Source organism: Hemitrygon akajei, chromosome 5 (assembly GCF_048418815.1).
Source record: "Hemitrygon akajei chromosome 5, sHemAka1.3, whole genome shotgun sequence".
Classification (NCBI taxonomy): Eukaryota; Metazoa; Chordata; class Chondrichthyes; order Myliobatiformes; family Dasyatidae; genus Hemitrygon; species Hemitrygon akajei.
This window is the reverse complement of record NC_133128.1, coordinates 197,291,632-197,307,392: the sequence shown is the minus strand read 5'-3', so window position 1 is coordinate 197,307,392 and position 15,761 is coordinate 197,291,632. Positions and strand designations below refer to the sequence as shown.

Genomic DNA, 15,761 nt, shown 5'->3' with positions numbered 1-15,761 from the left:
AGAAAAGTATATAGAGAAAAATAAAGAATAAGGCAGAGTGACCAAGTGAGAGACTGATGCAAAGAGAGAGAGAGAGAGAGAGAGAGGGAGAGAAAACAAGCCTGTGAGAGAGACAGAGAGAGAGAGAGAGAACTGAGGCAGAGAAACAGATAGAGAGTGATTCAACCTGTCAATGTACTCCACAGTTTATCTATAGAAGATTTTGAGTGCATTTGTTGACATACCAAATCTTTCAAACTAATGAAGTATTGCCTTCTTTGTAACTACATCAATATGTTGGGACCAGGTTAGATTGTCAGAGATCTTAACACCCAGGAACTTGAAGCTGCTCACTCTCTCTACTTCTGAGCCCTCTATGAGAATTGATATGTGTTCCTTTGTCTGAAACTTCCTGGTCCACAATTAGCACTTTTGTCTTACTGACATTGAGTGCCAAGTCATTGATGTACCACCATTCCACTAGTTGGCATATCTCACTCCCATACACCCTCTTGTCACCACCTGAGATTCTACCAACAATGGTTGTATCATCAGCGAATTTATAGATGGTATTTGAGCTATGCCTAGCCACACAGTCATGTGTATATAGAGAGTAGAAAAGAGGGCTAAGCACACACCCCTGAGGTGCGCCAGTGTTGATCGTCAGCGAGGAGGAGATGTTATCACCAATCCACACAGGCTGTGGTCTTTTGGTTAGGAAGTTGAGGATCCAATTGCAGAGGGAGGTACAGAGGCCCAGGTTCTGCAACTTCTTAATCAGGGTTGTGGGAGTGATGGTATTAAATGCTGAGCTATAGTTGATGAACAGCATTCTAACATAGGTTTTTGTATTGACCAGGTGGTCTAAAGCCGTGTGAAGAGCCATTGAGATTGCATCTGCCATTGACCTATTGTCCTATTGACCTGTTAGCCTCATGATCTTCTAGATCTCTAACATTACCTAGCTCTCTGAACCTTTCGTAAGCTTTTCTTAATCAGGGTTAAGGATCCAATTGCAGAGGGAGCTTAAGAAGGAAACTGTTAGGCAAATTGCAATGGGTCCAGGTATTTGTTGAGGCAGGAGTTCAGTCTAGTCATGACCAACCTCTCAAAGCTGTAGATTTGAGTGCTACTGGTGATAGTCATTAAAGCAGCTGACGTTATTCTTCTAAGGCACTGATATAATTGTTGCCTTTTTGAAGCAAGTGGGAACTTCCACCTGTAATAGTGAGAGGTTGAAAATATCCTTGAATACTCCCGTCAGTTGGTTGGCACAGGTTTTCAGAGCCTTACCAGGTACTCCATTGGGACCTTCCGTCTTGCGAGGGTTCACTTTCTTTAAAGACAGCCTAACATGGGCCTCTGAGACAGAGATCACAGGGTCATCAGGTGGAGCAGGGATCTTCACAGCTGTAGTTATATTCTTCCTTTCAAAGTGGGCATAGAAGGCGTAGAGTTTATCTGGTAGTGAAGCATCGCTGCCATTCATACTCCTGGGTTTTACTTAGTAGGAAATAATGTCTTGCAAACTCTGTCAGCGTTGCCATGCATCCGATGTTGCTTCCAACCTCATCCAAAATTGTCCCTTCGCCCTTGAAATAGCCCTCCACAAATCATACCTGGTTTTCTGGTACGGCCTGGGTCACCAGACTTGAATGCCACAGATCTAGCCTTCAGTAGACGACGTACCTCCTGGTTCATCCACTGCTTTTGGTTTGGGAATGTACAGTAAGTCTTTGCAGGCACACACTCATCCACACAGGTTTTAATGAAGTCAGTAACATCTGCAGCATACTCAACCAGATTTGAAGATGAATCCTTGAATACAGTCCAGTCAGTCCACCAATTCAAAACAGTCCTGTAGGTGCTCCTGTGCTTCCCTTGTCCATACCTTCTTGGTCCTCACTGCTGGTGCTGCAGTCTTCAGACTCTGCCTATACTCAAGGAGTAGAAGTAAAGCCAGGTGATCAGACTTCCTGAAGTGAGGGCATGGAATAGCACAGTAGGCATTCTTGATGGTGGTGTAACAATGGTCCAGTGTGTGGTTTCACTGGTATTGTAAGTACCTGTTGATGGTAATTGTTCAGTGGTTTTTTCCAGACTGGCCTGGTTAAAATCTCCCAAAACGATGGTGAAGGCATTAGGGTGCATTGTTTCGTGCATGTTGATCCTATTGCTCAGATTATCTAAAGCCTGATTGACATTGGCTTGAGGTGGAATGTATATTGCTACCAAAATGATCCTGGAGAACTCCCGTGGTAGGTAAAATGGACAGCACTTAACTGCTAGATGTTCCAGGTCTGGTGACCAAAATTGGGACAGCACTGATATATTTGTGCACCAAGAAGAGCTGATCATGAGGCAAACTCCTCCACCTCTACTTTTGAGAGACTCTATAGATCTATCCTAACAGTGTACAGTAAACCCATGGATCTGAATAGTATGGAAGGGGTTAACCAGGATTCTGTGAAACAAAAGGCACACGCGGTCCTACTGTCCCTCTGATTCAGCACCCTAGTTTTGAGGTCATCAATTTTATTCACCAGAGACTGCATGTTAGCCAGCAAGATAGTCGCAATTGGCAGTTTAAAGCCCTCGTTTCCTTAAATGCACTTGTATCCCTGACCTGCAGCCTCATTTCCTCTGTATCCAAAGTGCTGTATCTGATGTTGAGGGGAATGGCCACAGGGGTACTCTGCACTGTCTCCAAAACCCCTTTCCCCTTCCTGATGGTCACCTAGTTTCCTGTGCCTTGCACCTAGGGTGTAAATACCTCTCTATATGTTCTACCTATCACCACTTCAGTCTCCTGAATGATCTGGAGTTCTACCAGTTCCAGCTCCAACTCCTTAATGTGGGTTGTTAGAAGCTGCAGCTATATGTACTTCTTACAGTTGTTGTCATCTGGGACACTGGCTGCCTCCCTGCCTTCCCATATCCCACAAGAGGAGCATTCCACTATCTTGCTTGGCATCTCTACTGTCCTAGCTGAGCAGATATAAATCAGGGAAGGGCTTCCATAAACTTTCCCTTCCTGAAGTCCACAATCAATTCTTTGGTCTTACAGACCTAAAGTGATTTCAACTGTCTCACTGCTGCACACCTCCTCACCATCTGAGTTTCTACCAACAACAGATGTGCCAACAGCAAATTTATACTGTAGATGGTGTTTGAACTGTGCCTAATCACATAGTCATGGGTGTAGAGAGATTGGAGCGGTGGGCTAAGCATACATCCTTGAGATGCAGAGGTACTGATTATCAGCAGGGAGATGTTATCTCTGATCCACACTGACAGTGGTCTCCCAATGAGTAAGTCAAGGATCTATTTAGTGGATCTGGTACATCATCTTGAATACTTTAACAAAACACTGGATCACCTTATCATTCATAACTTTTTGTTGTTACATTTCAGACCGTGGAGCGAAGAAGGTTCTTTTCCTTCTTCTATCTGTCTATTAATGCAGGAAGCTTACTGTCTACCATCATCACTCCTATGCTTCGAGGTCAGTGTGGCATTATATTTTTCTATAAGAATTGCATTTGTTCATTAATACATGTTGTCTTGGTGGTTACTTGTAGGTTATTGGGCCAGGTGGTGCTTGACCTAATTCAATCCTTGTCTGAGACCTCCACATCCTTACAGTCTTCAAGCTTCAGTTTTAGTTACAATCTCCTAATTGGAATCTGCTCAAAAGACAACACATTCCATGACCCCATCCCAACAATGTTTTTCAATCACTCACTGACATATTAAGGACTGCACAAAAGCCAAGGAAAGGGCATATAAGTTAACAAAAGTGAGTGGGAAGTTCAATGATTGGGAAGCTTCTAAAATCCAACAAAAGACAACTAAAAAAGCTATAAGGGAGAAGATGAAATATGAGGGCAGACTAGCCAGTAATATAAAGCAGTATACCAAAAAGTTTTTACAGTTATATAAAGAGTAAAATGGAGGTGAGAGTTGATATTGGACCATTGGAAAATGATGCTGGTGAGGTAGTAAACGGGGACAAAGACATAGCAGATGAACTTAATGGGTACTTGGCATCTGTCTTCATGGTGGAAGACACTTGCACTGTGCCAGAGGACTGTGAGTGTCAGGGAGCAGGAATGAGTTCCATTGCTATTACAAAGGAAAAAAGTGCCAGGCAAGCTAAAAGGTCTTAAGGTGGGTAGGTCAAATGGACTGGATCCTAGAGTCCTGAGAGAAGTTGCTGCAAAGATAATGGATGCATTGGTCATGATCTTTCAAGAAATACTTGATTCTAGTATGGTCTCGGAGGACTAGAAGATTGCAGATGTCACTCCATTCTTTAAGAAAGTAGGAAGGCAAAAGAAAGGAAATGATAGGCCAGTTAACCTAACCTCAGTGGTTGGGAAAGTGTTGGAGTCTATTATTAAGGATGAGGTTTCGAGGTACTTGAAGACCAATGATAAAATAACTTAAAGTCAGCAAAGGGAAATCTTGCCTGACAAATCTATTAGAGTTCTTTGAGGAAGTAACAAGCAGGATGAACTAAGGAGAGGCAGTGGATGGCACTTACTTGGATTTTCAGAGGCATTTGATAAGGTGCAACACATGAGGCAGCTTAATAGGATAAAACTCTGTGGCATTACAGAAAAGATACTAGCATGGATAGAGGAATGGCTGACAGGCAGGTGGCAATGAGTGGTAATAAAAGGAGGCCTTTCTAATTAGCAGTTGTGACTAGTGGTATTCCTCAGGGGTCAGTAGTGGGACCACCACTTCTCAAATTGTTTGTCAACGATTTATATAATGGAATTGATGGTTTTGTGGCAAAATTTGCAGATGATACAAAGGTAGGTGGAGGGATTGGTAGTGCTGAGGGAGCAATGCAATTGCAGTAGGACGAACAAATTGAAAGAATGGACCAAAAAATGTGGCAGATGGAATACAGTGATGGGAAATGTATGATAATGCATTTTGCTAAAAGGATTTGATATTTTGAAATATGTGGAGCATTTGGCAGCTTTGGGCCTGAACTCACTCGAATTTAGAAGAATGTGGGGCAATTTCATTGAAACCTACCGAATGTTGAAAGGACAAGATAAGACTATAAGACACAGGAGCAGAATTAGGCCATTCAACCGATCGAGTCTGCTCCACCATTCCAACAGCGCTGATCCCACTCCCACTCAACCCCATACACCTGCCTTCTCATCCTGCATATCTCTTTTAAACTTAACCCCCACTAACATAAAATATATGTTCCTTATATAACCATATAACAATTACAGCACGGAAACGGGCCATCTCAGCCCTTTTAGTCCGTGCCGAACGCTTACTCTCACCTAGTCCCACCTACCTGCACTCAGCCCATAACCCTCCATTCCTTTACTGTCCATAAACCTATCCATTTTTTTTCCAAAATCCAAAATCGAACCGGCCTCTACCACTTCTACCAGACGCTCATTCCACACAGCTACCACTCTCTGAGTAAAGAAGTTCCCCCTTGTGTTACCCCTAAACTTTTGCCCCTTAACTCTCAACTCATGTCCTCTTGTTTGAATCTCCCCTACTCTCAATGGAAAAAGCCTATCCACATCAACTACCTATCCCCCTCATAATTTTAAATACCTCTATCAAGTCCCCCCTCAACCTTCTACTCTCCTAAGAATAAAGACCTAAATTGTTCAACCTTTCTCTGTAACTTAGGTGCTGTAACCCAGGTAACATTCTAGTAAATCTCCTCTGTACTCTCTCTATTTTGTTGACATCTTTCCTATAATTCGGTGACCAGAACTGTACAGAATACTCCAAATTTGGCCTCACCAGTGCCTTATACAATTTTAACATTACATCCCAACTCCTATACTCAATGCTCTGATTTATAAAGGCCAGCATACCAAAAGCTTTCTTCACCACCCTATCCACATGAGTTTCCATCTTCAGGGAACTATGCACCATTATTCCTAGATCATTCTGTTCTACTGCATTTCTCGGTGCCCTACCATTTACCATGTATGTCCTATTTTGATTATTCCTACCAAAATGTAGCACCTCACACTTACCAGCACTAAACTCCATCTGCCATCTTTTAGCCCACTCTTCTAACTGGCCTAAATCTCTCTGCAAGCGTTGAAAACCTACTTTATTATCCACAACGCCACCTATCATCTGCATACTTACTAATCCAATTTACCACCCCATCATCCAGGTCATTAATGTATATGACAAACAACATTGGACCTAGTACAGATCCCTGAGGCACACCACTAGTCACCGGCCTCCAACCTGACAAATAGTTATCCACCACTATACTCTGGAATCTCCCATCCAGCCACTGTTGAATCCATTTTACTACTTCAATATTAATACCTAACAATTGAACCTTCCTAACTAACCTTCCGTGCGGAACCTTGTCAGAGGCCTTACTGAAGTCCATATAGACAACATCCACTGCTTTACCTTGGTCAACTTTCCTAGTAACCTCTTCAAAAAATTCAATAAGATTTGTCAAACATGACCTTCCACGCACAAATCCATGTTGACTGCTCCTAATCAGACACTATCTATCCAGATAATTATATATACCATCTCTAAGAATACTTTCCATTAATTTACCCACCACTGACATCAAACTTACAGGCCTATAATTACTAGGTTTACTCTTAGAACCCTTTTTAAACAATGGAACCATATGAGCAGTATGCCAATCCTCTGAAACCATCCCTGTCTCTAATGACATTTGAAATAGTTTTGTCAGAACCCCTGCTATTTCTACACTAACTTCCCTCAAGGTCCTAGGGAATATCCTGTCAGGACCTGGAGATTTATCCACTTTTATATTCTTTAAAAGCGCCAGTACTTCCTCTTCTTTAATCATCATAGTTTTCATAACTACCCTACTTGTTTCCCTTACCTTACACAATTCAATATCCTTCTCCTTAGTGAATACCGAAGAAAAGAAATTGTTCAAAATCCCCCCCATCTCTTTTGGCTTCGCACATAGCTGTCCACTCTGATTCTCTAAGGGACCAATTTTATCCCTCACTATCCTTTTGCTATTAATATAACTGTAGAAACCCTTTGGATTTATTTTCACCTTACTTGCCAAAGCAACCTCATATCTTCTTTTAGCTTTTCCAATTTCTTTCTTAAGATTCTTTTTACATTGTTTATATTCCTCGAGCACCTCATTTACTCCATGCTGCCTATATTTATTGTAGATCTCCCTCTTTTTCCAAACCAAGTTTCCAATATTCCTTGAAAACCATGGCTCTCTCAAACTTTTAACCTTTCCTTTCAACCTCACAGGAACATAAAGATTCTGTACCCTCAAAATTTCACCTTTAAATGACCTCCATTTCTCTATTACATCCTTCCCATAAAACAAGTTGTCCAATCCACTCCTTCTAAATCCTTTCGCATCTCCTCAAAGTTAGCCTTTCTCCAATCAAAAATCTCTACCCTGGGTCCAGTCCTATTCTTCTCCATAATTATATTGAAACTAATGGCATTGTGATCACTGGACCCGAAGTGCTCCCCTACACATACCTCCGTCACCTGACTTATCTCATTCCCTAACAGGAGATCCAACACTGCCCCTTCTCTAGTTGGTATCTCTATGTATTGCTGCAAAAAACCATCTGGCACACATTTTACAAACTCCAAACCATCCAACCCTTTTACAGAATGGGCTTCCCAGTCCATGTGTGGAAAATTAAAATCTCCCACAATCACAACCTTGTGCTTACTACAAATATCTGCTATCTCCCTACAAATTTGCTCCTCCAATTCTCGCTCCCCAGTAACTCCTTAGTAGTTAACATTTCTACCATGGCTACAAGACTCTGACTACCCACATTATCTATGCTGCTCTCTACTTTATACATTTCTATCAGGTCTTCTTTCAGACTCTGACACTCCAGAGAAAACAACCCAGCTTTCTCCAAGAGTTCATACCCCTAATCAAGGCAGCATCCTGCTATAGCTGTTCTACACCATCTCTAAAGTTTCCACTTCCTTTGTTTAGTTGGTGACCAGAACTACACACAGTACTCCAAATGTAGTGCAACAAAAGACTTCTGCAGCTTCAATATAACTTCCTGATTCATATACTCAATTTCCCAAGTCATTTCAAGGCAAGCATGCTATACACCTTCTTTACCATCCACTCTACTTGTGTTGCCACCTACAGGGGGCTATATAGAAACATAGAAAACCTACAGCCCAATACAGGCCCTTCGGCCCACAAAGTTGTGCCGAACATGGCCCTACCTTAAATTTTACTAGGCTTACCCATAGCCCTCTATTTTTCTAAGTTCCATGTACCTATCCAAAAGTCTCTTGAAAGACCCTATCGTATCTGCCTCCACCACCGTTCCGGCAGCCCATTCCACACACTCACCACTCTCTGAGTAAAAAACTTACCCCTGACATCTCCTCTGTACCAACTCCCCAGCAACTTAAACCTGTGTCCTCTTGTGGCAACCATTTCAGCCCTGGGAAAAAGCCTCTGACTATCCACATGATCAATGCCTCTCATCATCTTATACACCTCTATCAGGTCACTTTTCATCCTCCTTTGCGCCAAGGAGAAAAGGCCGAGTTCACTCAACCTATTCTCATAAGGCATGCTCCCCAATCCAGGCAACACCCTTGTAAATCTCCTCTGCACCCTTTCTGTGGCTTCCACATCCCTCCTCTAGTGAGGTGACCAGAACTGAACACATTACTCCAAGTGGGGTCTGACGAATACACCGTATGCCTTCTTAACCACAGAGTCAACCTGCGCAGCTGCTTTGCGTGTCCTATGGACTTGGACCCCAAGATCCCTCTGATCCTCCACACTACCAAGAATCTTACCATTAATACTATATTTTGCCATCATATTTGACTTACCAAAATGCACCACTTCACACTTATTTGGGTTGAACTCCATCTGCTACTTCTCAGCCCAGTTTTGAATCCTATCAATGTCCCACTGTAACCTCTGACAGCTCTCCACACTATCCACAACACCTCCAATCTTTGTGTCATCAGCAAACTTACTAACCCATCCCTCCACTTCCCCATCAAGGTCATTTATAAAAATCATGAAGAGTAAGGGCCCCAGAACAGATCCCTGAGGCACACAACTGGTGACCGACCTGCATGCAGAATATGACCCGTCTACAATCACTCTTTGCTTTCTATGGGCAAGCTAGTTCTGGATCCACAAAGCAATGTCCCCTTGGATTTCCTTACTTTCTCAATAAGCCTTGAATGGGGTACCTTATCAAATGCCTTGCTGAAATCCATATACACTACATATACTGCTCTTCCTTCATCAATGTTGTTCAGTCACATCCTCAAAACATTCAATCAAGCTCATAAGACACGACCTGCCCTTAACAAAGCCATGCTGACTATTCCTAATCATATTATACTTCTCCAAATGTTCATAAATCCTGCCTCTCAGGATCTTCTCCATCAACTTACCAACCACTGAGGTAAGACTCACTGGTCTGAGGTTTCCTGGCCTATCTCTACTCCCTTTCTTGAATAAGGGAACAATATCCAAAACCCTCCAATCCTCCAGAACCTCCCTCATCCCCATTGATGATGCAGAGATCATCTCAAGAGGCTCAGCAATCTCCTCCCTTGCCTTCCACAGTAGCCTGGCATACTCCTCATCTGGTCCCGGCGACTTACCAACTTGATACTTTCCGAAAGATCCAGCACATCCTCTTTCTTAATATCTACATACTCAAGCCTTTCAGTCTGCTGCAAGTTATACTACAATCACCAAGATCCTTTTTCGTAGTGAATACTGAAATAAAGTATTCATTAAGTACCTCTGCTATTTCCTCCGATTCCATACACACCTTCCCACTGTCACACTTGATAGGTCCTATTCTTTCACAACTTATCCTCTTGCTCTTCACATACTTGTAGAATGCCTTAGAGCTTTGCTTAATCATGCCCGCCAAGGCCTTCTCATGGCCTCTTCTGGCTCTCCTAATTTCCTTCTTAAACTCCTTCCTGTTAGCCTTATAATTTTCTAGATCTGTAACATTACCCAGCTCTCTGAACCTTTTGTAAGCTTTTCTTCTTGACTAGATTTATTACAGCCTTTGTACACCACGGTTCCTGTTCCCTACCATAACTTCCCTGTCTCATTGGAACATAACTATGCAGTACTCCACACAAATATTCCCTGAATGTTTGCCACATTTCTTCTGTACTTTTCCCTGAGAACATGTGCTTCCAATTTAAGCTACCAATTTCCTGCCTGATAGTCTCATAATTCCCCTTACTCCAATTAAACGCTTTTCTAACTTGTCTGCTCCTATCTGTCTCCAATGCTATTGTAAAGGAGATGGAATTATGATCACTATCTCCAAAATGCTCTCCCACCGAGAGATCTGACACCTGACAAGGTTCATTTCCCAATACCAAATCAAGTACAGCCTCTCATCTTTTAGGCTTATCTACATATTGTGTCAAGAAACCTTCCTGAACACACCTAAAAAATCTACCCCGTCTAAACCCTTTGCTCTAGGGAGATGCCAATTGATATATGGAAAATTAAAATCTCCCATCATGCCAACTCTTATTATTACACCTTTCCAGGATCTGTTTCCCTATCTGCTCCTCGATATCCCTGTTACTGTTGGGCGGCCTATAAAAAACACCCAGTAAAGTTATTGACCCCTTCCTGTTCCTAACCTCCACCCACAGAAACTCCGTAGATAATCCCTCCATGGCATCCACCTTTTCTGCAACCGTGACACTATCTCTGATCAACTGTGCTATGCCCCCACCTCTTTTGTCTCCCTCCCTGTCCTTTCAGAAACATTTAAAATCCAGCACTTGAAGTAACCATTCCTGTCCCTGAGCCATTCAAGTCTCTGTAATGGCCACCACATCATATCTCCAAGTACTGATCTATGCGCTAAGCTCATCTGCTTTGTTCATAATACTCCTTGCATTAAAATAGACACATCTCAAGCCTTTGGTCTGAGCGTGTCCCTTCTCTATCACCTGCCTATCCTCCCTCTCGCACTATCTACAAGCTTTCTCTATTTGTGAGCCAACCTCCTGTTCCCCAGTCTCTTCAGTTCAGTTCCCACCTCCCAACAATTCTAGTTTAAACTCACCCCAGTAGCCTTAGCAAACCTCCCCGTCAGAATATTGGTCCCCTTGGGATTCAAGTGCAATTTGGGCCCCAAGATTCTTTCGAACATCGGCGCTGTTAAAGTTTCTGTGAAGGATGTACTCAAAAGATGTACTTGTTCTTCTAAGAATTTCCTCAAGGTCTCCCTGGAAAGGTATGTTGAAAACTGTGAGTGTTGGAGATCCAAACATCCTCACCACATCCACTGTACCAAGGTCTTTCAATATTCAATAGGTTTCACTGAGAGCTCCCGTCCCACCCCCATTCTTTTAAACTCCTGAGTGCTGGCCTAGAGCCATCAAATGCTTCTCATTGTTAACTCTTTCAGTTCTGAAATAATTTTCATGAACCTCCTCTTCTGTGCTAAGAATACATATTCAGTGTTTCTGCCCTCCTTGACGTTATCTTGTCTTTTCAGCTGAAGTGAAATGTTTTGGTGGTGAGTGTTACGCTCTGGCTTTTGGTGTTCCTGCTGCTCTCATGGTGATAGCATTAGGTAAGCTGAACAACAAGCTATCCTTATGAACATTCTGCCCTCATTGCTGCCAGAATGATTCACCGATCCCCCTTTGTATTGTCCACTGAGTCCCTTGGTGTTAGCTGAAATACTGGGTACTTGAAGGTCGAAATCTTCAACCCAACAATACATGTATGGGTGTTCTAGTTCCTACAGCTGCGTATCTTGAATTTTGGTAACATGATACCTTGGACACATTTATTTTTATATAATTGGCTTTGTTAATAAGAGTGCCCTACCGAAAATTTGCATGCTGATCTGACTGTCAGCCTTTGTGGTGCTCCCACAAGGCCTGTTGGATGGGATGTCCTGGGATTTTGAACCAGTGCAAATGACGCAATGGCCAATCTACCTTAACTTTATGAATGTGCATAATTTAGAGTCACAGAGAAATATAATGCAGAGGTACTTCAGCCCATTTAGTTGATGCCAAAACCATTGAAACGGCCTACTCCCACTGATCTGCAACAGGACTATAGCTGTCCATATACCTACTATCCATATACCTGTCCAAACTTCTCTTTGACTTTGAAATTGAGCTTGCATGCACTGCATATTCTAGCAGCTCATTCCATGCTCTCATGACCCTCTAAACGAAGAGCTTTCTCCTCATGTTCCCCTTAAACTCCTAACTTTTCACCCTTAACCCATGACCTCTGGTTGTAGTCCCACCCAACTTCAGTGGAAAAAGCCTGCTTGCATTTATCCTATCTATACCCTCATAATTTTGTATACCTCTATCAAATCTTCTCTCAGTCTTCTATGTTAAGAATAGAGTCCTGAAGGCTTTCTTTTCGACCCTATCTACCTATGACCACTTTCAACAAATTATGGATCTGTATTCCTGGATCCCTTTGTTCTTCTACACTCCTCAGTGCCCTAGTGTTCACTGTATAAGACCTACCAGGGTTGGTTCTGTCAAAGTGCAAAGCCTTTTACTTGTCTGCATTAAATTCCATCTGCTATTTTTTAGCCCATTTTTCTAGCTAATGCAGATCTCTCTGCAAGCCATGATAGCCTTCCGCACTGTCCACTATACCCACCAATCTTAATGTCATCTGCAAATCCAATTTACTTGAAGAGCTCAATGGTGTTAATGACCCTGACCACCTCATACGTCTCATTAGTGGTTATCATGTGTTTACAGTAGGTTTGTCACAAAGTATAACACTCTAGAGACTCCACATATCTAGGGAGGAAAGAAAGACTAATGATTCTTTTACTACAGATGACTAAGAACAGAGCAAAACATGGTCTTGATAAAGGAAGCACTAATTTAGTTCTTTTTTTTTGTTTAGTCATTTTCCTGTCTGGCAGTGGTATGTACAAAAAGCTTCCTCCACAGGGCAATATGTTGGTTGAAGTTTGTAAGTGTATTGGGGTAAGTATTCAGTGATCATCCTTCCTTACAGTTAATTTACATATGATGGGACTGTAATACCATATGGTAGATCAGAAGGTCAGAAGAGCAGAATTAGACTATTCAGCCCATTAAGTCTAATCCATCTCTGCCTCAAAGACACCTAATGACTTGGCCTCCACAGCAATCTGTGACTGCAAATTCCACAGATTCACCACCCTCTGGCTGAAAAAATTACTTAGCTCTGTTTTAAAGGGATCCCTGGATATCTTAGGAACCAGTGATCACAATATGACTGAGTTCAACTTGAAATTTCATAGGGAGAAAGTAGTCTGATGTAGCAGTATTTAAGTGGAGTAAGAGAAATTACAGTGGTATGAAAGAGGAGTTGGCTAAAGTAAATTGGAAGGAGCTGCTGGCAGGAATGGCAGTAGAGCGCAATGGTGTGCATTTCTGGGAAAAATGAGGAAGGTGCAGGACACGTGTACTCCAAAAGTTAAGATATACTCAAATGTCAAAATAGTACAACCATGGCTGACAAGGGAAGTCAAAGGCATTGTAAAATCAAAAGAAAGGGCATACAACAAAGCAAAAATTAGTGGGAAGAGAAAGGATTGGGAAGGTTTTAAAAACCGACAGAGAGCAACTAAAAAAATTATTAGAAGGGAAAAGATGAAATATGAAAGCAAGCTAGCAAATAATTTCAAAGTGGATAGTATAAGTTTTTTTAAGTATGTTAAAAATAAAAGAGAAATGAGAATGCATAGAGGACTGCAAGAAAATGAGGCAGGAGAAGTAATAAGGGGGAACAAGGAGATGGCTGAGGAACTATATGAGTATTTGGCATCAGTCTTCACTGTGGAAGACACTAGCAGTATGCCTGATGTTGTAGTATGTGAAGGAAGAGAAGTGGGTGCGGTTAATATTACAAGAGAGAAGGTGCTCAAAAATCTGAAAGAGCTAACAGTACATAAGTCACCTGGACCAGAGGAACTGCACCCTACAGTTCTGAAAGAGGTAGTGTTAGAGATTGTGATGGCATTAGAAATGATCTTTCAAAAATGATTGGACTCCGGCATGGTGCCAGAGGACTGGAAAACTACAAATGTCATTCCATTCTTTAAGAAAGGAGGAAGGCAGCAGAAAGAAAATTATAGACCAGTTTGCCTGATCTCAGTGGCTGTGAAGATGTTGGAGTCAATTGTTAAGGATGAGATGATGGAGTACTTGGTGACACAGGCTGTATGGTTTCCTTCAGGGAAAATTCTGCCTGACGAACCCGTTGGAATTCTTTGAGGAGAATACAAGTAGGACAGATAAAGGGAATGCAATGGATGTTGTATATTTGGACTTTCAAAAGGCCTTTGACAAGGTGCTGCACATGAGGCTGCCTACCAAGTTAAGAGCCCATAGTGTTACAGAAAAGTTACTAACGTGGTTAAAACATTGGCTGATTGATAGGAGGGAGCAAGTGGGAATAAAAGGCTAGGCAGCATCTATAGGGAGAAGCGATGTCAGGATGAAGGGTCTCGGCCTGAAACGTCGACATCGCTTCTCCCTATAGATGCTGCCTAGCCTGCTGTGTTCTACCAGCATTTTGTGTGTGTTGTTGTTTGAATTTCCAGCATCTGCAGATTTCCTCGTGTTTGCTCTGGGAATAAAAGGATCCTTTTCTGGTTGACTGCCAGTGACTAGTGGTGTTCCACAGGAGTCGGTGTTGGGACCACTTCTTTTTATGCTGTATATAAATTATTTGGATGATAGAATATATGGCTTTGTTGCCAAGTTTGCTTATGATACAAAGATTGGTGGATGGGCAGGTAGTGTTGTTGAAATAGGTAGGATGCAGAAGGACTTAAACAGATTAGGAGAATGGGCAAGAAAGCGGCAAATGAAATGCAATGTTGGAAAATATGTGATCATGCAGTAGAAATAAATGTGCAGGCTATTTTCTAAATGGGAAGAAAATCCAAAAATCTGAGATCCAGGGGACTTGGGAGTCCTTGTGCAGAACACCCTAAAGGTTAACTTACAGGCTGAGCTGGTGGTGAGGAAGCGAAATGCCATGTTAGCATTCATTTCAAGAGGTCTTGAATACAATAGCAAGGATGTGATGCTGAGGCTTTATAAGGCACTGATGAGGCCTCACCTTGAGTATTCTGAGCAGTTTTGGGCCCCTCATCTTAGAAAGGATGTGCTGGTGTTGGAGAGGGTCCAGAGGAGGTACACAAGGATGATTCCAGGAATTAAAAGGTTATCATATGAAGAACGAGACTCTGGGTCTGTACTCACCAGAATTTAGAAAGATTGGGGGGGGGGGGGGATCTCATTGAAACCTTTCGAATTTTTGGCTTAAAGGAAGAAAGCAGAGAGTAGTTGTGGAAGGAAAGTATTCTGCCTGGAGGTCAGTGACTAGTGGAGTGTCGCAGGGATCTGTCCTGGGACCCCTGCTATGTGTGATTTTTATAAATGACCTGGATATAGAGGCGGAAGGATGGGTGAGTAAGTTTGCGGATGACACAAAGATTGGAGGAGTTGTGGATGGAGCTGTAGGTTGTCAAAGGTTACAAGAGGATTATAGATAGGCTGCAGAGTTGGGCAGAAAAATGGCAGATAGAGTTCAATCCGGACAAGTGTGAGGTGATGCATTTTGGAAGGACAAACCAGAAGACTGAGTTCAGGATTAATGGTCAGTTACTTAAGAGTGTGGATGAACAAAGGGACCTTGGGGTTCAAATCCATACATCCCTCAAGGTTGCTGCATAGGTTGATAGGGTAGT

General features: G+C 42.3%; 1 protein-coding gene across 2 annotated transcripts in view; it reads left to right on the top strand.

Moving 5' to 3' along the window:
* Nucleotides 1-15,761, top strand: part of slc15a2 (solute carrier family 15 member 2) — a 359,727-nt gene that overhangs the window by 143,860 nt on the left and 200,106 nt on the right. For both annotated transcript variants that reach the window (XM_073047618.1, XM_073047617.1), the window contains exons 7-9: nucleotides 3,394-3,484; nucleotides 11,523-11,600; nucleotides 12,920-13,002. In XM_073047618.1, coding sequence (XP_072903719.1) covers nucleotides 3,394-3,484; nucleotides 11,523-11,600; nucleotides 12,920-13,002 — 252 coding nt within the window. The remainder of the gene's footprint in view (nucleotides 1-3,393; nucleotides 3,485-11,522; nucleotides 11,601-12,919; nucleotides 13,003-15,761) is intronic.